This window comes from Pteropus alecto, unplaced genomic scaffold, assembly GCF_000325575.1.
Source record: "Pteropus alecto unplaced genomic scaffold, ASM32557v1 scaffold23, whole genome shotgun sequence".
NCBI classification, from domain to species: Eukaryota; Metazoa; Chordata; class Mammalia; order Chiroptera; family Pteropodidae; genus Pteropus; species Pteropus alecto.
The window spans coordinates 3,665,269-3,689,780 of record NW_006435837.1 but is presented as its reverse complement, the minus strand read 5'-3'; the positions used below and the strand labels follow the sequence as shown (position 1 = coordinate 3,689,780).

General features: G+C 38.3%; 1 protein-coding gene across 4 annotated transcripts in view; it reads right to left on the bottom strand.

Moving 5' to 3' along the window:
• Nucleotides 1-24,512, bottom strand: part of SH3KBP1 (SH3 domain containing kinase binding protein 1) — a 265,298-nt gene that overhangs the window by 98,210 nt on the left and 142,576 nt on the right. The window contains exons 1-2 of one of the 4 annotated variants that reach the window (XM_015589173.2): nt 18,726-18,856; nt 18,165-18,271 (exon numbers count right to left, since the gene is read on the bottom strand). The exons of 2 other annotated variants lie outside the window; for them this stretch is intronic. Coding sequence is in view for 1 of the 2 variants with exons in the window: in XM_015589172.2 (XP_015444658.1) it covers nt 18,726-18,740 (15 nt within the window). In the remaining variant the exon portion in view is untranslated. Of the gene's footprint in view, nt 1-18,164; nt 18,272-18,725; nt 18,857-24,512 lie in introns of those variants that run through there. One more of the 4 variants, XM_015589172.2, reaches the window with a different exon arrangement.

The window sequence follows — 24,512 nt, the reverse complement described above, 5'->3', positions numbered from 1 at the left end:
GATACCACCTCACACCTTTTAGAATAGCTATAATCAACAGGACAAATAATAACAAATGCTGGAGAGGATGAGGAGAAAAAGGAACCCTCACACACTGCTGGTGGGACTGCAAATTGGTACAGCCACTATAGAAAACAGTACGGAGGTTCCTTAGAAAACTGAGAATTGATCTACCATATGATCCAGCAAACCCTCTACTGGGTATTTACCCCAAAGACTTGAAAACTCATATCCGAAAAGATATTTGCACACCGATGTTCACAGCAGTATTATTCACAGTGGCCAGGACATGGAAGCAACTGAAGTGTCCTCTGATAGAGGATTGGCTAAAGAAGCTGTGGTACATGTATACAATGGAATATTACTCAGCCATAAGAAGAGGTGAAATACTGCCATTTGCAACAACATGAATGGACCTCGAGATAATCATGCTAAGCGAAATAAGCCAGACAGAAGAAGTTGCCAATCACATGATATCACTTATATGTGGGATATAAACCTAAAAACAACAAATGAACAGGACAGAGACTCATGGTCATGGACAATAGACTAGTGGTTACCAGAGGGTAAGGGGTGGGGGAGGAGGGGGGAGGTAGACTTGGTAAAGGGGGTCAAATATAGGGGGGTAGCGGGAGGGTGAAGTGGGTAAAGGGGATCAAATATATGGTAGCTGAAGGCAACTGGACTTTGGGGGGTAAGCACACAATAGAATATACAGATGTCAAATGATAATGTACACCTGAAAATTACATAATTGAATTAACCAATGTTACTCCAATAAACTTAATACAAAAAAAAAATTAAAATAAATAAATAAATACACTTACTTCTGTACAGAAAGACACAAGAAAGCAAAGCTAGCCCTGGTCTTTTTTCTCACTGTTTCAGAATATGCAGCCTCTGTGTGGATCCCAGCAACAGGGGTAATGATGACGCTGATATTGTACTTATTTTCCAGGGGTGCTGGGTCTTAATTCCAACCTTCTTCTTCATGGGCCATAATTGAAGGTCTAGAGCAAGTCCCTCCCCTCTCAGCCTGGTCCTTCAGGTGTCCCAGAGATGAGAACTGTTCAGGTGTTTCCCTCTTCTCTAGAACCTAGACCCAGAGAACTATGGTTCCCAGACCAATGGCACCTGCAACACCTGGCAACTTGTGAGTAAAGCAAATTCCCAACCCCGCCCCAGACTTTCTCAATCAGAAACTCTGGGGATGGTATCCGGCAGTCTCAGTCTGAATACACCCTCCAGGGCTTTGTGATGCACACTGAAGTCTGAGAACCACCGACCTAGATGTAGGAGGGATTGCAGTACTGCTAACCAAATACCTCTTCTTAGATTAACAACTTGGGTGTCTAGACTCATACTAGATAAATTTTAAAACATCTTTTTTACTTTTCTGCCTATCTTTTCTCTTTCCTTCTTTCTACCTTCTTCATTCTCAATGGGCATAAGAACTTGCTGTTGCTACTAAATGACTCAGTTCAGAAAGAAAATGGAGTAGAACAGATAATATGACATACCACTGAGATTAAAAAAAACGGGGGGAGCATAGGTGGCCATGAGACCCTTCACCAAAGGAATTTTGAAAAGATGGGCAGATGAACGGATGGATTAATGAATGGAAAGATGGTTTTGAAACAAAAATGGAAGACCTTATCTAGCCTCTCTGGCTCAGACTACCTCAAAGGCCAAGCGGGCAGATCCTCACGACTGGACTAACCTTTAGGGAGAGCCAAGCCCTGCGACACCGTCACGTTGTTTCCCTTTACTGGCATTTTAGGTGGGACATTTTTCATTTTTCGAAGACTGTCTCACACACTAAAAGACATTTAACAACCACTGCTCCTGCCCACTAACAGCCTGTAGTGCTCTTCTATCACTGCATCCGCCCCAACTTCCTATATGTTTCCAAACACCCCATTCAATAACATCTATCCCCTGCTCTTCTGCTGAACACGAGAACAAAGGGCAGTGAAGTACTGCTTTCCCACTAGGCTTCCAGCTTCCCCTACCTCTGAAAATATCTTTGGTCAATTGGGCTAAAAATAAACAGAACCCCAACTTTTAAAGGGCATGCATCATGAAAGCAATGCCTAGCTCCAGTACACATACATATACGTCATGTATAATTGAAAGTCAGCTATGATGCAGGCCTAAGTGGACAGAAAAATCAAGGCACCATAGTCATATATCTCTCATCCACCTTACAGGCAATGAAGAAGGATGTCAGGCTTGCAGTGGCTGTGGAAGAGGATTCGGGATCTCTACTCGTGGCTTCCTTGGCAGAATTCCGAGTTCTTGCCCTCCTGGGTGCCCTATGGAAGATGTCTTATCCAGGACAAGCACTGGCCATGCACTCAGAGGCTATGTTGAAAATGTTCAGGACATAGCTCTTTTACCTCCTAACAGATTTGCAAACAGGTCCATTGTATCATACCTTCTGAATGAACAGACTCTCAGGCTCTGCTCCACAGCTCAGCCCAATGTTTCTTCTTCATTTCTGTGCTATGGCTAAAGACTTCCCAGCACCACATGCATGTTACTCTGGTCTGCCTGTCCCCCAATTCAGAAGCTACTGCTTGGTCTGGGAGTGAATGTACTTATGGATGGCTGTATGCAGCTGAAAACTCTACAATCAGACTACTGCTATGGATCCACTTCAACACGGTGATTGCCAGGCTGGTGTCAACTTGTATTTCTCCTACCACATCCTAATCTCCATTTAAAACATGATTTTTTAAAAATAAATAATTCAAAAAATTAATTCCTTTGAATATTTTATACCAGAAGTCCCTCCACTATTGGCTCTCTTGAAAAAAGTGCTCAGTAAAGTTTTTTGGGGGGGTTTGTATATAGTAGGAGCATCATCTATACTCTTAGCCTATAATATCTGGTAATACAGCATCAGGACAAATACCCACCCCACCCCATCCGATTTCAGTTAGTGGAGCAAGTAATTTTTTTTCTTTTGTTTCAAAATGAAGAAACATAATGCTTATAGGACAGACACTCATTGGATTTGAGTCCAGTGGAATCCAGTTCCCTAATGACTAATATGTCAGCTTTTCTTTGCAACTGCTGGAGCATGATTTGACCAGGATCCTGCTCAAATCAAATATAAAATCGCTCCTCTGACTTTATTCTAATTCAGATGCAAACTCCTTTGCTAAGGAGAAGAAAGTTTAAGTCCCATCTCTGAAAGTCTCCTATCCAAGAATACTACACATGATTCTTGAATCTTAAAGGTAACCAGGTCTGATGGGTAGGGGGAGGAGGGAGAGAGTTCCTTGCATTCTAATAGTTAGTGAGGCCCCCCTGTTGGCAGACCAGGCTTTCAGATGGCTATTCTAGAAGATGGTGATCTTCCAAGAAGCTATATGTAGACATTACTCAAGGGCTCACACAAAGCCAAACACAAGAGATGACTTTTTAAACTGCTGGTAAAATATGAGATGAAAGATGGCTCTTCGAAAGTATTCCTTTCACTGCACGAGGATCTGATGGTACTCCTTCCCTTTTGTTCAGTACAGATTTAAGTGCCTGTTCCACATGAAGCAGAGAAGCAGACAAGGATGTTGAACATCACTGCAAACACTGAAACAGCAATTCATTGGGTTCTCCAGAGTGGTATATTGAGGAGTGCCTAACCTTTCAGCAAAGTTATCCCAAATCCTGGTCATATAGAGAATACAGAGAGATCTAGGCTATAGGAGACAGTGATGGGAGGACAGACAAAATAGTATTTATATATGACCATATCCACAAACTTTCAGCTTTTGTTTTTTACCATTACTTAGAAAGATACACAAATTGCTATTAAAACTCACTGTAAACTTTTTTTAATTAAAAATCATTGAGGTGACATTGATTAACAAAATTAAATAAGTTTCAAGTGTATCATTCAACAGTAAGTTGTATATATATTGCATTGTGTGTTCACCACCCAGTTAGATTTCCTTCGTCACCAAATAATTGACCCCTTTTATCCCTACTGTAAACTTTTTATATCTGTTTTTACATGCTCCTTATATGAACACTTATGACTGATGGTATAATGAGAAGTCTTCTTGGTGCTCAGTAGAGAGCAGTAGGAGCAGAGCAAAAGCCCCATGAGACAGCTCATGTCAGAGTCAAAGAGAACTATCACAAAGGAGCATTCTTACAATGGAGCGCCTGTGCGCTTCTAATGGAAGGCTTTTCCACCTGCTGGGAAATTTACATAGCAACTGTCAATTCACCAGCCTTTGGTTGACCCAGCTTAAACTATTTGATAGCAACATAAGATAGGCCAGAGTAAAATACACCTCGAAATTCTAAAAATAAAATGTATGGTCTAGTAAAAGAAAAAAAAAATAAACATATTTGTCGCTCCACTCTAGGGGCAAAGGTTACCTTTGAAATAGCTCAAATACCACTGTCAATTCTATGTGGTATGTGAGATATCTCAAAGGTAACTTCTGCTTATGTCAGTCTACATTTAAACCTGGGTATAAGAAAAAAATAAAATTTAAAAAGTAATCTTATGATCATGAAATTGTGCTTAAGACAAAGTTATTCATATAATGTTTATTTCCTTGGTCGTCTTGAAAAGTTAGTGATAGTTCAAGTTACATTCAACCACTTTGCCCAATCATAGTTACAAACCTCATCAGATTTCCAGTTGCTTTAGAAGCATCTATTAACTGTATTATACTTAGAAGTTTAACTGCTTTTCTCCCCCCTTTTTCTTCAGAAATAGTGCCCTCCCTTGAGAGCAGAACCTAGAGGTTAATTATTCTCTTATCTCCACAAAGCGAAGGGTCAGTGTTTGCTGAATGGAACAGAGCATTTAGGGATGCCATCCATTCACCTTTCACCCTAGCATTACCATCCTACCATAACACAACAGGTAAACAAGGGGAGATGTCCTCCTTAACAAACCAGGCCAGGAGGCCCTCTTAGAGCCCCACCGTTTGCCACTGTCATGTATTAGCTCTTTCCAATCTGGTCTCTGGTGACAGTACACCATTGTCTGGAATGCCTTCCTAGATCTCTGTTGCCCCTGCCTTACTCCTTTGTTTCCATGCACATACCCCATCCTCTTCTTATTAATCTCCATAAAGAAGAATCCAATCTTGGCCATGTTTCTGGTGGACATGTCTCTGCCTATGACTTCCAAATTCTCATCCCACCACCGCCCTCACATTCTCTTAAGTTTCTATCTATTATAATTAAAAGGCCCTCACTAGGAGAGTTAATAACCAAGTATGTGTGTCTGTGCGCATGCACGCACACATACACACACAAAGTATCTTATTGTACTATACTCCCCCTGCGTCTTGTGATGCTGTGAGATGATACAATGCTAATGTAATGAGATAAAATGAGGTGAATAACAAAGATATTTTCAAACCCTGGTTGACAGTGGGTAACTGAAACTGCAGATAAGGGCCGTTCATGTAAATTCCTAAAGCCTTGAAGAGATTTCAGGGTTTACTTCAAATTTACAATAGTTTCAACTTGCCATCTCTCTCAACAGCTGGTATTTTGCGCCTGTGCTCTTAAGACTAATAGCCAACTTTTTCTGAATACAAAACACCTAATCCCACCTTAGATGCTTCCATTAGGTCTTCCGGGGTTTACTCTTTCGATCTGTCCAATAAAAACGTCAATATCTGTCATTATACTAAACACATATATGAAGTCTGTTTTATATTTGTAAATCACACACACATTCAGAGATGCAAGTGTGCATTTGTGTGTATCAGTAGAGAGATGTATCTGATAACTTGAGCCAAATTCTATTATTTATCATGCACTTTAACTTCTGCCAGGATCTGATTATTTGGTTCATTTGTTAGCATTTTGAATATCTCTAGAAACCACGCCCTAAAAAACTGGAAAGAGCAGTACAACACATTCACAGGGAGGGTAGGATTTTCTCTTTGTCAGAGCAAAGTATTTTTTGAAGGTTTTGTAGGAGCTTCCACTCATGCTGGGGAAACTCAGTGTTGAAGTACAAATCAAAACCCGCTTAAGTGCTCAATGAGGTGGAGAATGTACATTCAGACAACATTAAAATCATAGAAGGCAGCTCTCCAAACGTCTGACAATACATGAAAATACTGTTTATATTTTACCCTCACTGTTCCCAAGAGAGAAGCCTTCATGCTATTTTGTTGTAGGATCATCTTATTCACAGAGGATGAACAAGCCAAAGTAAATTTCCATTTCATATACCACTTTGGCAAAACATAATTCGCCATTATGCTTCAAAAGACTATTTTCTGCTGTTATGACAGATAAAAGGAAATCTCAAACCTTCCTTCTACCAGAGGATTAGTTTTATCTTTTGATTAACAATGTCTTCTTTTTAGATGCTTTTGGAGAACTTAAGAAGAGTATGGGTAAGAGAGAGAAAGATGGTATGCCAGGAGTAAATATCATGGTGCTGGTCTGAGTTTGTTCATCTCAGTGCTTTAACATAAAACTTGCTGTATATGTGTGGACCAAGTCTTAATTTTCCTGTAAAGTAGTTGTATGAATTCAATTAACATACAAAGATCCTTTCTGGATCTAAAATATTTTGACTTATTCAATCACGACATAGTCCAAGCTATTCCCCTTACCTGGGATGGCATACCCTCCCCTAATATATTCGAATTCTATTTCATTTTTAAGGTTCAACTAAAGTCCAGCTGGCCAAATGAAGCAGCTTTCAATAAGGTTTTCTACTGGCATGCAGCCCACACTTGACCGTGACTTTTTTATGTGCACTTGAGGGCAAAGCCACACCTTATCAGTTTTCCTGTATACCTCTAAAGTGAAGCTCTCACTTTCGTGCATTCTCCCCCTCCCTCTCCTCTTCCTTCCTTCCTTCCTTCCTTCCTTCCTTCCTTCCTTCCTTCCTTCCTTCCATTCATTCATTCAGCATCCTTTTCTGGAATTACCATGAGCCATGATCTATGCTGGAGGCTGGGTATACAAAGGTGAGATGGGCACAGTCTGAGATCTTTAATGAGTTCAAAATTTAGCATCAGAGAAAGACTCATTAACAGAGCATCACAGTGCAAAGGAATAAACACTACAATCAAGGTGTGTATAGAAGAGAAAAAAGAAGCCATTAACAATTCTACATGAGAAATAAGCCTCATAGTAATAATGTAGCTTGAGTTAAATTCTGAAGGATGAGTAGAAACTGGCCAGGTAGAGAATGGTGGAAAGGGTATTCTAGCCGAAGAAAAGCAGGAGTAAAAATGAGAATGTGTGCATGGAATGGGGACTTCGAAGCACAGAATAGGGTGGGTGTGGGGGTTCACAATGAGAAGTGAAGGGAGGGAGAGCTGCTTGGGCCAGGAGGCCATCAATGTAAGTTGAGGCCAATGTTATAGTTTGTGCTTTATCTTAAAGGCAAGAAGTAGTAAGCAGAGGTATGACATGGTCGAAGTTTTGACTTTAAGATCAATGATCTAGTGGCATTGGGAAGAAAGAAGAAAGGACATGCAAAAGTCAAGGAGATAATTAGGAGGTTGACACAATAAGCCAACTGAGTCCGTGAAACTAATAATGTAAAAGAGAGATTCGAGAAATATTTAGACTGCCGACCTATTCATACTTTATAGTCACTCCAAGGATAAAACAGTGATTGTGGATTGGTTTGAATATAGATGGAAAAAACTAAATTCTATTATATTCTCGAGTTTACATATACGCATTCTACATTGGTATTGAGTGCCAATGTTGTGCAAGGAACAACGTTAAGTTTAGACCCTGATCAGAGAGGCAAAAGAGCCAGTTGCAAGGGCTCAGGGAAGCCTCGCGGAGAATCTATCCTGTTGTGAAGGATCACAGTGAGCGTGTTTCTCAGTGCTCTGATGCTGGCATGGTGACATTTAGTGGAAAAATAGTAGGCCTGTGATAGTTCTGAACAGTTAGCTTACTATTAAAACATCAATCAATCTATCATTTGAAAAGTAGAGTGTTTTTTAAATAGAGACACATAAGAAGCTCTTGACACATGAAAAAGCATCTTTCTAATCTGACAAATTTAAAGTAAACACTTAAGTCAAATGTCTCCAAAAATGTCTTAACCTAGAGACAAAAATGGGAAGTTTATATCCCCAAAAGAAATTTCCAGAGAAGCTTTCCTATCCTTTGGATTAAGAAAAGGAAATGAAATAGTTTCAATCAGAAAAGAGGTAATACTTGGAGCAACATTTTGTTGTTTTGTTTTCAAGTAAAACTGCTATTTAAATGGTTAGGGTATACAATGGAATGCTATTTAAACTTAAAAAAAAAGAAGGAAATTCTCACACATGGTACCATAGGGATGAACCTTGAGGACATAACGCTAAGTGAAATAAGCCAGTCACAAAAGGACAAATACAGTATGAGTCCACTTATATCAGGAACCTAGAGTGGTCAGATTCACAAAAATAGAGAGTAAAATGTTGGTTGCTAGGGCCTTGGGGCATATTTTATCACAATTTTTAAAAGGCTTAGAGGTATACTACTCTTTCACTACAAACCTCTTTCTATGTAGAAATGCTGACTAGGATGGCAAGAAATTACTCATGAGGCTCTGATATCCTGATACTTAATAACCAACTACAACATAATCAGGGGCACAGACAATGTCTAATGAAGTAAGAGAACACACCCATCTTTGTCCAGAAATTCAACTTAGTCTTGTAGGAAAGATAACCTAGCACCTCCATAAAGACAATCTCTAAATCTGGCTAATGCCAAAGAGCTCTGGCTTTAACACTTTCCTGACCTGCTCCATAGATTCTGAAAGAATAACACTTATTCCTTTTCTTAATCATCTGGGCTCCCCAGTGTTACAGAAAGGAAGAGAAAACGGCACCAAAAGTTAAATGTTCAATGATATTATCTTTATATTTTCTTTTTCTTAGGTAGAATGAGCTCATGTCACATACTTACTCAAAACAGGAACTTCCTTAATATACTCGGGAGGTCAGGTACACATTGCTTACATCATCTTCCAGATGTAAAGTAGAATATTTAGAAAGATGACCCAGGGTGCTTTAAGAATGGAGGATCCACAAAGAGAGATCAAATTAAGCTCAGGGCACTCCAGTTGCTAGTTACTAAGACATATTTGACCAACCACTGAAACTCTCTCTTATTTCCCTCGTGATCCTACTAAACTTGCTTTGAATCTCTAGAACAGCACTCACTATCCTCTGCCTTGTATTTATGGCTACTTATATATGTGTCTGTTTAACTGATTGGAATATAAGCATGCTTACATTCCAATCAGTTAAACAGACAAGAATGTAAGCATGCTTACATTCCAATCAGTTAAACAGACAAGAACTGTGTCTTGGTTATCTTTGTAGTCTTCGATGTGCCTTGCACATTAAAGGTACAGTAGACCCCCTTATCCATGGGGGATACATTCCAAGACCTCCAGTGGATGCCTGAAACTGTGGACAGAACCAAACCCTACATGTACTATGTTTTCCCCTATACATGTATACTTATGATAAAGTTTAATTTATAAATTAGGCACAGTAAGAGATTAACAATAATAATAAAATAGAAAAATTTTAACATACTATAATAAATGTTATGTGGATGTGGTCTTTCAAAATATCTTATTGTACCGTACTCATCCCTTCTTCTTGCGATGATGTGAGATGATACAATGCCTATGTGATGCGATGAAGTGAGGTGAATGATGTAGATATTTTTAGACCGTGGTTGACTGCAGGTAACTGAAACCACGGAAAGTGAAACCATGGATAAGGAGGGATTAGTGTACTAAATATTCATAATTTACTTCAGTCACAATAAATTCAACATTCATCAAAAACATTTAGATTTATGGAAAAAGTGCTGTGTGCAATGCATTTTCTAAGTGCTAGGGATATAATAATGGAACAAATAAGCCTGTCCCCACTTTCATGATCGTATCTATTGGTAAGAGTGAACCAGTATTAAGTAGCATTAAGAATTCTCTCTAAGAACACAGATTTTACCAGCTATACGATCTTGACCAAGTTACTTAACCTCTCCATATCTCAGTTTCCTTGTTTGAAATGGAGATAACAATATGTACTTCATAGCTTTTCTAGGAGGATTAAATAGGAAAAAAAATATATATAAAGTGCTTAGCCATTATTACTGTTATTGAGTTCTACTGAACAAAGAAAATCAATCATCATAATGCCTCTTTATGAATCTAATTACAAAGAATGACTGTTTCAATTACAACAGCTTTTTAAAACAGCAGGTTAACTATCCCATTCCTTTACTTGGGACTGGAAAGCATGAAACAACTTTTATAAGACAGTCACACAGCAGAGACAAGCTCAGAAGAAAGTGATAATTTTGAAAAATGAGCAACGAAGAAAAGCAATAGCCATCACCAAGTCACTGCCTGGGAGGAAAAGCAGAACAAAGAAATAGGAAAAAACAACAAGGGCCAGAGCTGACAATCCACAGAGCTTTCAGATCAATAAAGCTTCGGTTAAGGTGGCACCCTGCAGTGAGTGGGGAATACAGTTTCAGAAGCCCCTCAAGTATGGGCCCATGCCAACTGCTTCTGGCTGCGTCCAAACTGTTATCTACTGTTAACGATGAAAAAAACAACAAGGCATGTGTTTGGGAAAAACAGCCTGTTGTCAGAGAACAGAAAGCCTTTTATTGAGAATTTTGATACTCAGGAGCAAACACACCACCACAGAAATCACCCCAAGCCATCTTTTACAAAGTTTGGCATCCATTCAATAACGAATGAAGAAATCCTAAATCACTAGGCCAAACGATACTCCTCCCATGGCAGTTAAGAAGCAGGGCCAAATGAGACCATAAACTCATGTGGTACAGATTTCTAAAGCCACTAGTGGAAATTACTGACAGACACTTAGACGTGAAAAGCTGAATTCACAGTCCTCTACCTGGAAGCAGCCAGGCTTTCTGCCAAAGGCTGCTCTTAAAGGCTTCTTTCAACATCAGCAAGGACGGGTCAACAGGAATTCTGTTCGGATCCTATAGGTAGTACATTAAATTCAACAAACCTTTGTGGAATACCACCATGCAGCCTATAAGCCAAAACTGCTTTCCTATGTTATTTTTATTTTTATGTTTTCAAGAAAGTATTGTGTTCTCAGCTATAATATGAGAGATTTAAACATAATGTTGACAGCAGTCAATGCAACCACCAAATTCCAGTTCTCCCAGATCCTCGAGGTATCTCGAGCCTTAAAATTGAACATCCCACAGCTTTTTAAAGAGATGTTTACTAAAAGTTTGCAATGACATGGGAAATTTTGTATAATGCTAAGTGAAAAAGATACACAATTATGTGTGTGAAAAAAATTATGTGTGTGGTATGATCTCAACCAGTTAAAAATGTATGGCAAAAGGACTGAAAGTAAATACAAAAAAAAAAAATGTCAACAGTGTTTGCCCATCGGCGATTAAATTAGTGTTTTTACTTTCTTTTATATTTTTCTACTTTCTAGTGTTTCTATAAACCTGTTATTACTTTTATAATTAGAAAAGAATAAAGTTTTAAGAAAATAACATACACTAACATAACTAGAAAAGATGGCCTACCTCTCCACATTATTGATGTCTTTCCTTAAGGATGACTTGATTTGCAACACCTACTAACTAGAAATCACATGCAGCTTTCGTTACTGTGTCATTATATTTCCTTTTCCAAGTCATTAGTAGGATGTTAAGAACATCAGATGTAAAATGAGTCATGACGGTAACTCACAAGACACCACCCACATAGAGCATTCCTTGTCATTTATTATCACCCTTCACTTTATCAGTTCATATCCTCAGTGACTAAGTAGATGATATAAATTCATTTCCAATTAATGTTTTCCAAATAAAGCATTCAGACATTTTAGCGAATGTTTTCAAAGTCAAAAAATATATTTTCTGCTCTTTTAATTCAACCTATGAATTCCTATTCATATGTATGAAAAGGGATTGAAAAGAGGTAAGTTTACTTTGTAACTGTTTGTCGTATATGATCGAAGATGATACTTATAGAGTCCTCATTTCCCAATATTTGAAGAAGTATTGATTTGAGGGGTCTGATCCATTGGCATAGGGTCCATAGCTTAATTATTCTCAGTTTTCTAGCAGTTTTCCAGTTCTTCACAAATAAAACCTCTTTTAAACACAAACCAAATTGATTATTACAGTTTCTTAAGTGGGAGAAAAACAAATGTGATCAAAACCAGGTCCCCAAAATTTTGAGGTTTCATTTTCCCTCTTCTTAGAATTATTTAAGTATATCATAATCTTAAAATCACATAGATTTCACAGTTATTTTCATTTCTCAGCTATTTCACAACCATTTCCAGTTAATGTGAACATACTTTGATTTTGCTGCCTTTCAAAAATCAAGTCTGACTTTTTTTTTAAATGGGATGCAAGTTTGGGGTGTGGATGGATTGAACAAATGCACTTTTAATAAGAATCTTTTTATAGAATAATTTCTCCTGTGCTGGTACAAAAGTTCAATCTGTGCTTGGATGTCTTTCATATTCATTCATTCATTCATTCATTCATTTTAACTTCAGTTTAGTAGCAAGTTTCAAGATGAAAAAGCATTTTCTTAAGGCTGTAAATTCTCTTTAGGATGCCTGATGAGTTTTAGGCAAAATAGATTCTTACTATATGAACAAATGATATGTCTTTCATTATTCATTTTGCATGTTCTCATTTTCCTGTACTAAAATATTTCCCCATTTTCCTTTGTAACATACACAAAGACACCAAGTCACACAAAATACAGGGGAAGAAAACACTCAAAAAAAATGAAATCACCTATTTTAATCATGTGCTTTCTTAAGCGGTACTTTTTGTGGTTATATGTTATTTTTTTAAAGGTATATTTTCTTTTTTATGGGGGTAGGGAGACAATGTGCTCAGTAAAATATTTGATGCAGTTTTTGAAACTCCTTGTCCTTTTCTATTACAATGGAGAACGTTCATTTCCGTGCTCTCCACTTATGAGTTGCTGAGAGCAGCAATTCCCCTTTGTGCCTTCCACAAAGACTCCCTATAGGCTCCGCACAAGGAAACAATACAGATTCACGGAAGATGGTGACAGGAGGACAAAAACAAGAAATGGTAAATGGTACTTCTGGAGTTTATAACCCATTCTCTACTCCCAATTTATTATTCTTAATCTATTTCAGACATTTGGGTTTCAGATGGTTATCTATCCAATTCTACAGGGACCTCCGGTGATAGATCTCCACACCCTCCCCACCACATGAAAAGGAAGAGTTTATCAGGCCTCAGTATTGGTTACTTCTCCCTTATTCCCAACCTGGTCACCACGGCTCAAGTTAAAGGGGACTCCCCTTTGTTCAGCCATCAGTGGGACCAGAGAACAGTCAACCATTAAACCCCACATAATTCATTTCCTCCTGAACTGTGTAGCCTTCTCTCTTTGCCACAACAACCACCGTTTCTCCTCAGCTCCTGATTTCTAGTTTCTTGACCATCTCCATTCACTGCCGGCTGTCATCATCTCTTAGGATATCCCGTCCTCTTTCTAGTCATTCATTTTCATGACAAGACACCTCACATTTGAATCTTTATTTCACATAAAGTTTCCAGACTAAAGTCAGGATTGGGCTACACTGAAACGCACTGCTCTGTGGCTCCATAAAACCATTTTTAGTACTTGGAAACAGTCATTCCTCCTCTGATCCCTCTGTATCTCTTTCGGTCTCTCATTAACTTTCTCAAGACCCCTTATCATGTCTTATCTGGACTGCTTTTCTCCTCTCCTGCCTAATGACCTAGGAGTAAAGGCTCCAGTCAGGAAAACCTGGAGTTGTCTGAATTCTTGGGCAATGGATACAAAAATGACACCAAAATGTCAGAGAGCCTAATACTCTTGACTGGAAAGCACAGTAAGGTAACCCATCAATTACATTCTGTTCACCTCTATGTTGTAAATAGACAATGTGACATGTATTGCTTGGGCAGATTACTTACATAGTAGGCATAGAGTTATCAGCTTTGTAATGTTTCAGCCTTTTCTAAATCAAAACATGACAACAATATTTGTATTCCCATCACTTGAAAAAATAGGATTCTACATTATGAACAAGTCTACTTTCTCTGCTTCTAACAAGGCCTCAATGCAGAGGGGGTCCTGGGGAAAAGAAACCAAATATAAAATTAGACATATAAGACATATGATATGCCCAGCTCTCCCAATGTGGTCACTACACATTGCTAAGCACTGTACCTAGAGAACAAATTTGACTACTCTAGGATCTAAAGTCTTAAAACTTTACACAATTAATTTTTCTTATTATCGACTTTGTTAATAGTCTAGAAAAGGTACCCAAAAGTTTCAGAAAAGCTGCTTCTAGTAGAAAGAGAAAATGAGAAACCCAACTAAGAAGTCAAAATAAAAAGAACAGATTGAGCAGATGCTACCAAAACAAATGGAGCAAAACATATTAAAATCACTGGTGGGTGAAAATGCTTAGCGAGTGAAAGAAGAAAAAAGAAAATGAGGCAGTAAATCCATCTTTACAACTTCTAACTTCCTCATCTTACATGAGCAAAACCAAAATACAACTTCTAAATGATAGAGACCCCAAAAATCTGCCTTCAGTTTTCCAAACATTGCCTATTCTATTCTTAAGAGTTCAAAGATAAGCTTAATTGAGGTGCCACTCCTGAGTCAAAGGTAATCCATGAAATGGCTTAAGGTGGCCTTTTGATGAAGTGGCTTTTAAGGCACTTCCAGAATTCACCTAAATTTGTGAATTGTTCATTTTACAGCTCAGGTTTAGGGAGAGAGAGATCTCTATTAGAGGTGTAAATAGGGGTTATTGTGCTTATGCTTCCATTTGTTTCTAGAGCATTTATGGGTATACGTTTATTTGGGATCTGGCCTCCAACACTTAGAACCTGAGTTGAGAATAAAGCTGTCATCTTGCACTTTTTGAACGGCCTCCAATGCCACAGAAAAGTACAAAACAGGAGTGCTGACTGACTGAACGATCTCTGTGATCTAAATTCTTTAAATGTAAGCAGACACGCCACCATGCAAAGTAAGCAAGATAGTTTGTTTTAAAGTTGACAGTTTTCATAGAGCATTAAACTTAATCCATCCCACTGGAACTAAGTTGTCTAGAATATCATTTTATAACTAGTGAGAATGTCAAAGAGAAAAAGACAAGCTAGGTTCACAGGCATCGTCGTATCATCTTTTTAACGGCTACACAGAACATTTTAAAACCTTGAATCTCAGGAACCAAAAACATCTGCAAACTCCAGGATTATAAATATTTTAAATTATTAATATAAGTAAAGAACAAAAGAGAGCCTCAATGAAACACTTATAGATACTTCAGTCCACCCCACTGAAGAATATCAACTCGTTCGGCAAATAATGTGCAAAAGGAAGGACTTTCATTTCCTACTCCCAAGGAATTCCAGAGTGGGAGGTAAGGAGAGAGAATCAATCATAAAACTGGCTTTCTGTACTACATAAGATGAATCAAGTACTATCATTTAGAATTAACAATAGCACAAAAGAGAAATTCAACTTTTCTCAAAAGAACTGTTTTGAATCCCCTCTCTGAAAAACCTTTGGGTGGGACTAAGTGAGAAGCAGCAGTCTTGTTCACCACTGAAATTCTGAAGGCAAGCAAGACCTGGGCTTTCCACTCCTCTCTTCAGGAGCTGGGGGAACTAGGTGACCTAGTCCTTTCTTTTAGCAATTTGCAATCTCTTGGGATTATGTAACTTACGTGCTAGCTAATGGGGATCCTCAGGCAGAACACCTTATCCTCAACTCATCATTCTAAGATGAGAAGAATAATTAATATCCTTTGTCCTGTAGTGATAGGCAACATGAACACACGTTAACACCAATTCTAACCATAATGAGATACCACTTCTCACCCATTAGGATGGCTATTTAAAAAAAAAAAAACCCAAACAGAAAATGACAAGTGTTGTCAAGGGTTGTGGATAAACTGGAACACTCGTGCATTGCTGGTGGGAATGTAAAATGGTGTAGCCACTATGGAAAACATTCCTCGAAAAATTAAAACAGAATTACCATATGATCCATCCAGTAATTCCACTTCTGGAGACATACCCAAAAGAATTAAAAGCAGGACTCAAACAGTTATCAGTATGTCAAGTTCGCTGTAGCATTATTTACAGTAGTGAAAAAGGTAGAAACAATCTAAATGTCTATTGACAGAGGAATGGATAAATTGTGATATAAACGTACAAGGGAATATTATTCACCCTTAAATAGGAAGGAAATATTGATACATGATACAACATGTATGAACCCTGACAACCTTATTCTAAGTGAAATAAGCCAGACACAAAGGGCAAATATTTTGTGACTCTACTTTTATGAGATATCTAGAGTAGTCAAATTCATAGAGACAGAAAGTAGACTGGTAGTTGCCAAGGACATGGGAATTCATGTTTAATGCGTATAGAGTTTCAGTTTGGGAAGATGAAAAAGTTCTGGAGATGGATGTGATATGGTTGTACAACAACGTGAATGTATTTAATGACATTGACTTGTGCACATAAAAATGACTAAAATAGTATTATGTATATTTTACAACAATGAAAAATCTCGACATTTCTATAGCATTTAGCTTTTATGGGGATTTCCACTAGGAAGTAAAGTTGGCTATGTGAGATTGAGAAAGTCTTACTTTTGTTCTGTTGGAATTTTTGACCATATACTTGGGTTATTTTCCTTAAAAACAAAATGGCCAAAATTAAGTCAGCCTTTAACCTGGAAATTCCCCCTCTTAAAAATTCAGCCTAAGGAAATAATGAGCGAAGGTACAATGGTGCATATATGAAATGTTGTTTTTAATATTCAATGTGGAAGTGACCTAAATAGTTATCAGATGGAAACTGGTTCAATAAGGGTGGTACATCCCTACAATGGATGACCATGCAGCTATCTGACAAAAGGGGAGCCCATAGTATGTTAAATTTTAAAAACTGGTGACATTTAATATATTATCATTGTTGTATGGAGAGTGATGTGTGTATATATGCACCTTCTGGCTTGGATAAAAATCTGGAGGAATATATATAAAATGTTAATTATGGTTATAACCTGGATAATAGGATTAAGGTCAATTTCTATTTATTTATTCATATCGTGTAACTTTGAGTTTTTATTATTATAATAATCATTGCAAAAAGCTCCTATAATCTGTGAAGTAACAGAGCTATTTCCACTTTGAGAAACAAACAAGCAAAGGGTTCAGGGAGCATTCAACAGTGTAACGAGTAGTTTACAGGTCACAGAACCTTTAAAGGTCCCAGGAGCTACCGTTCCTGTCCCATAACCAGGCCCTAGCCTGAGGAAGCTAGACAGCCTCCTGATAGAGAGCCCAATGTCATTGCTAAGACTTGTCCGTATTTCATATCTTAATAATCGATCATGCTTTCACTCATTTCCCAAAGAGTCACCATCTAATTTTGAATTAAATGTCTAAATCTGATTTCTCCTTTTCGGAACTCAGAATGATGACATCCAGCAATAGTAGCCAGTAATAATAATAAGCAAATTTAAGACATCCTTCAATAGGAAAATTCTCTCAAGTCATTGCAGATGCATATATTTCTTATTTTAGCCAACTGCTGCCTGCACTTACATCCTTCTAGGCAAGCAACAGACGCCATTAAAAAACCTTTCAAGAAGTTCTACTCTTAAAATAATGTGTTAAAACAATGTGTTTCCTTTTTGTCATGCTATTTTCTTTGTTTTAATTTTGAAAATATTATAAGTTAAAGCCATCAGAAAAAAATATAAAGGGACATATTTTATAGATATCAACTCCCCCAACATTTTTTTCAACAAGAGACAGGACTATAGAAGACATATGACGCACTGTAAGCCTTACTTATCCTGTGGTTTATTTAGGGAATTTTACTTTGTGTTTGGAAAATGACAGACTTCTGCTTTTAAGAAGACAAGTATGAATAACTCAGAGAGAAACAAGACCACCTATTACTAGCAAAATCTTAGAAAATCAAACAACTTAGTGTCTTTATTTTACTCTATATATGAGCAAATGAATTTAAATGCTCAGTACTACAAAATTAGCCAAATATCTTTACCTCTATGAACGACAGTTCAACAGCACCCAGAAGTCACTACTCACAGTGTTTCCGTTCACAAGGAAAATTCCAAATGTCCATGCCCCCCAAGAGTGAAATGCCCCATAGCTGGCTCGCTCTGCGTGGACATATTCTTCTCTCCTAAGTGAACCTGAAGAGCAAGCTGGATTTGTTTACTGCACAAACATCTGTAATTGCTAAACATCTCGGTGACATGGTGTAACAGTTACTGCTGTGCAAACTGCCCATCTAAATTACTTTCTACAGTATGAGCACATGGAAACCCAAGACACCGAGAAATTGGAAACATCTGTAAAAATTAATGGCCGGATTGACCAAAGGGCGGGGGGGGGGAGTGCATTAAAACAGCTCAATAGTTGCACTGCAACATTTCTCTTTAGAAAATAATCTTCCACGTTTAGGTTCCTTCTTAGCACATGCACAGCCTCCCTCCCTCACCCCCCCACCCCCAGGGATCCTAGCTGGCATACACTTCATTTCAACCCACCAATGCAAACCCATTACAAGTCTTGTTACAAAACAGTGTAGATAAGATAAAAAGTTAAGGGTATTAATTACATCTCTTAAAGCAGAAAAAGAAATACCTCTTCTCCCATCATGCAGTCAGCCTCCTCTCTTCAGTTTGAAAAGGTCCCAGAACTACCCTGGAACCCTCCCACTTCCTTCCAACAGCCAAAGGCACAGAGCCTGAAGGACCCAGCCTAACCCTGAGTCATACTTGGGACCAAATGAGCAATGGGGAGAACAAAGCTCACATTTGTTTATGGTTCAGGAAGCCAGGGCCGATTCATGGCTTGGGTGGCTTCGCGAGAAATCCTCCTCCCTCGCCTACGTACTGCAGGAATCTAGGCTGCCTCTTGGGAGCCACAGGTGTGACCACTCGGACAAGGAACACACTGAACGAGTGCTTATTTGGCAGGACCCAGCAACCACTTGTTTAAAAATGTCAGAGAGGAAATAAAAAGCCCACTATCTTTCAACAGGTAATATAGTTGGGGAATGAGAGATATCTAGAATATGGTTTGTATATGATATGTCCATCGTGGAAATGCCTGTATTTTAAAGAAATCAACATAATTGTACTACACAAAAATTACTCATTCAAAAAAGAAAGGAAAAACAGCCGTGGCTTTAAAGAAACACTTCCCTTAGGAAAAATACAGCAAGATTGTTGCCAGCCATGTCATCAGTAGTATCCTAACAGATCGGAATAAAATGTTTAAATAGCAATCCTGGTTTTATTCCCCCAAATGAGATACCATTTTAATCACCACTTCAATGAATTTAAGCCCAGTGGTTAATAAATCAAAACTCCAGAGCCAGAGTGTCTGAGATAAGAATCTCAGCCGGGCCATTTCCCAGTTGTGTGACTCCGAGCAATTTATTTAACCTCTGTTCACCTCAGTTTTCTTATCTATAAAATGGAGATAAGAGCGCCAACCTATAGGGTTGTCTGGAAGATTAAATAAGTCATATATGTAAAATGCTTATAAAAGTGCCAGGCACACAGTAAGCGTCCTATTAACCACTTGCAAGTTCAGGAAGACTTCACGAATCAGGATATCAAGTCAACAGTATCCTCACCAAAGTTCTCATATAGACTCTAATGACTTGTTTCAGTTATTAACTGTGGTTAATTTTTACATTTTTAAATTACACTAATTTAAAAACCATTTATTCCATGTTTATTAATGGCTTGCAGAGTGTCCAATTCTGTAGGGGGCTTTGAATAAGATGCTGTCCCGGTCCTCAAGAAAACTTGCAATCTGCTTGGGTAAATAAGACACGGATCTGTTTATATACCACGCAAGAAAACAAATGTAGGTGACGTCACTAGGCTGTAAATGGCAAGTGTGATACAAGTGCTACGGAATTAGCATTTGGAATTTAGAGGACAGTTAAGAAATCACCCTATCAAAATCTAATTAGGTTGGGAGAGAACAGGCAAATCGCCTGCACAGAAAAAGTCCAAATGGTTTATATAGGGACTCTTCCCTAAAGGAGGTGAGCGTAACTCCCTCCTCCTTAAGTGTGAGGTACGCATAGTGACTTCTTTCTAAAGAGTCGAGTACAGAAAAGGGGAAGAAACAGAACAACTTTACGGTGGAGAAACTTGACAGACACTACCTCAGCCAGGTGACCAAGGTCAACATCAACAGTGAGAAGTCATGTGGATACCATGTACCCTTGATGTGACGTGATGAGAATGGCACTTCATCTCTGTGGTCTTTCTCCTCAAAACCCATCACTTCAGTCTAATGAGAAAAATATCAAATGACAACTTAAGGACATTCTGAAAAACTCATCAGAATATCCAAGGTTACCGAGAACACGGCAAGTCTGAGAAAATGTCACAGCCAAGAGGAGCCTAAGGAGAAAACGCAACCAAATGTAATGTGGTATCCTGGATGGGATTCTGAAATAGAAAAAGGACATTAGGTAAAACCTAAGAAAATCTGAATAAAAGATGAACTTCAGTTAATAATCACATATCAATCCTCGTTCATTAATTGTGACAAATGTACCATATTAATGTAAGATGTTAACAAATAGAGAAAACTGGGTATGGGATATGTGGGAACTCTTATTATCTTCACGACTTTTCTATAAATCTAAAACTATTCTATAATAAAAAGTTTATTAAAAACTAATTATGAAGATAAGCTTGTTGATTATATATGTATACATAAATAAATATATGTGTGATTTATAGACATACATGATTGCCTTTATGAGTATATGTATGTAAATGTATTCAACAATGCCCTCCCAATTTAATTTCTTTCTATAATCTCTGTATCTTTAGCCTATCTATTAACAATGATAGTTGAATGCTGACTCCTAGCTTTTTGCTTTCCATAATACACAAAAGAGTTTTCTTTGAAAGGAAACTTGGCTCTTCTGTCAGTTCTGCTGCCAATCCAGGCTACGGCGGCCCAACTCAAAGACTGTGCACGAGGTGGGCCCATCTGCCCCTTTCCAAGAGCTACTAGAAGTTCCTGGTGCCTGGCCAATTAGTCATCAACCACAGAGCCCCAGGGCTGGCAACTCTCCCAGCTACTTCCTCTCCCATTTCCAGTCCACAATGCCTAGTGCCTCCCCAGTTATCTCTCCAAAGTGCCAATCTGATCATGCCACTGCCCAAAAGAACTTCTCTACCAACTCACCAGCGCACCCAGAAGTGGAGCTTGGGAGTGAACTGGAAGAGCCCTGAGGGAAGAGGGTCCAGTTCCCCTCTAACTGTCCACTTCCGCCACTATCATGTCCAGCCAAACCCAGCCCTTCTCCATAACCATGCTCTCTCCTTGTCCATGCACATACTGCAAGGACCACGAATCCCCATACATCTTTTAACACTGCTCAAATATCACTTTCCTTGAAAAGATCTCCTTGACATCCCACCTCTTCCTTCTGGACCTCTAGGAGAGTTAATAGCTCCTTCCTTTCTATTCTCTTTGATGCTTTGGGCATACCTCTGCTAGTTCTTCTCCCCTGTATCATGACTTTTATACATATCCACTTATCTCCCACCTAGGGACAATTCAAAGCACTAATGAGAGGCCTATATATGATAGCTGGTCCAAGGCGTCATGTGGGTGAGGAGGTGCTAACTCCATTCTAATTAACTATACCAGACCCACCCCACCCCAAATAAATAACCTGCCAGGTGAAAAATCTGCACATATTATGCTAATACCACAGCATCCAGACTTGCCACCTAAGCCGATCCCTTTACAAATGGATTGCCACTCCTTAGCTCATTTATCTAGAAATTCCAGAGCTGCCACTGCTGATCCATAAAAGGCATTCAATAAAGCTTCAGTAAATGAATGAATAAGCCAATTAATGAACAAATGGAGAGTGAATCTGTAGCCAGACCACAAGCAGACCCCAAACGAAATGAGTCTTTCTTTATAATTTTGATTGGATTGGGACAAAACATTATATTCATGTATCCAGTCCACAAATATTTATTGAGGGCCAACTATAATTTAACACTGATTTTCGAGAAATTGTAAATACAATGGTGACTAACACAGACAAGGTCCAAAATCATAGCACTTACTTTCTAATGGCTGATATTTAAGACTCGGCAATGTCATCAAACAAACAGCTACCATAGATACAGCAAAATTCAGTTCTACTCTGAGTCTGAAATTTTCCAAAATAAAAAGTTAAAGAAATGATCCTGGAAACCGCAATGCTATTTATAGGCGCTCCTTCTGTTCTAATAAACTGAAGGGCAACAATAATAACTACGAACGTTAATCAAGTGATTATTATACACCAGGCGCTTTTCTACCCACTTTTTCTGTTACTTAATCCTCATAACAATCATATGGGGTAGGTCCTCTTGGTATTCTAATTTTACAGACGAGGAATCTAAAAGCTCTAAGTGCTTCAGCACTTTGTCCCAGGAAGAGTCAGAGTTGGGATTTGAATCCAGGCAGTCCCACCTGCATGCTTAATAACCACTGTACTCCTAAAAACACAATTTGAAGGCCTTCTAGGATTATGATTCTTGGTGATGATCTCAGTGCAATTAAACATTTTTTAGAAAATACTGCATGCTGAGTGTTTTAGAAAGTATATGTCAGCATATATAAAACAGTAAACAGCACCCAACATGTCAAAGAGTAATCCTGTAATACTGTTTCTGGTTCCTTTTCCCTACCAATGCCCCTCTCCTTACTTCTCCTAGATAAGAAAACTTAACAGACGCTCTGGAAAAGATAACACCAAACTGAAGTCCGAAAATCCCAGACAGTTCGTTCAGTGCAGGTAACCAATGGGCACCTTAATACCACGTGCTCATTAAAAACCATGAATTTTCCAACCACTTAAGAGATGTCACATAACCTTATCTTTCAACCAAAATGAGGAACATCTGATACTATAGGTCTCAGATAATCACAAGGTTTTGACCCAGTTGTGTTTCATTAGTCAAAGAATATATCATTAGCTCCGGGAGATTCCCAGAGCTTATTTCTAGTCTTCAAAGGATTAGAGACTTAAATCTCTCATTTTTAAGGAACTAAGATCATCAGTTTAGATGTTTACATATTTAATTTTACTTAAGTATACAGCTTGATGAATTTTCACTAGAATTGATTAAAAAAGACCATCTGAGATATATATGAAAATATTAAAATTTCTCCTGCTGTAATCTGGCTGATTAAAAAATTGATTAGTAGTTAATTTATATACAATTTTAATTCTAATTATTACAAGTAAAAGCGACAATGTTGATATTATAAAGGCATTAATATGAGTGACTGTGATTCTATAAATGAGATTCAAAATGATTAGAGTTGAAAAAGAGACTGTCACAAACGCAATGTCCGGTTGTGGAATATAAAAGAAAATGTAGAAAGAAAACAATCATTTCAAGAGAGAGATCAGAAGTTACTAATAGAAATCAGCTAAGACAGGAAAACCATGAGAAAGGAGCTTCTCGAAGGATTTCTTTATAGGGAATCCAGTAGAGTAAACAATCAACCTGGGAAAATTTCTTTTCCAAACTGGCTGTGTAAAAAGCCTCGGCCAAAAATACTATTTTCCCCAACAATTAAAGGGGCAGAAACTAGTTGTGCCTAGTGAGCCTGGGCATGGAATGAGCTGGCACCAAAAATCCAAGATTATTTTATGTAAAAACATGTCAGGTTAGGTCCTGGGACTCACCAGAGTGTCTAATTTACCCACTTATGTGTAATACCTAACACTCCTTTCCCTAAGTGTTTGGCCAGGAGTGATCATCTGAGTCATTCATGAAAAGGGAAGGAATGTAGAAAAAGAGTAGGGACTGGCTGGGGTCGCAGGAAACAACAGACTGATGAGGAAACTAACTCCCTCTCAGGTCCACAGGTGGGAGACAGAAGGAAACAGCCGTATTCCTGGAAATAAGGCCCTGTCTGGGTTGCCTTCTTGCTTATAGTCTTCCAACCCAATCTCGAGGCTGATGATTCCCAAACCTATATCTACAGTTCCCTCCTAGTCACCACACTTATTTATCCAACTGCCTGTTGGATGTTTCCACTTAATGGTCTCACAAGTACCTCAAAATCCAACTAGCCTAAGACTGAACCTATGACCTTCCTCCCAAAATATCTTTCTTTCTCAGTTTTCTCTAATCAGGGAACAATACTACCATCCATCCAGGTGCTTAAGCCAGTTGCCCAAGGCATCATCTTCAAGTCCTTCCTCTCCTTTATCCCCCACATACTATCAAACTTCATGATTCGACCTTCAAAATATTTTCCAAAACCACCCGCAACAATAGTTCAGAGTGAAATGACTTCTCCAATAGGTGAATTTATGAAAAATAAAACTGAGTGCATTCAGCTCAGCTCTTCTCTTTCCTCCTCTTAGAA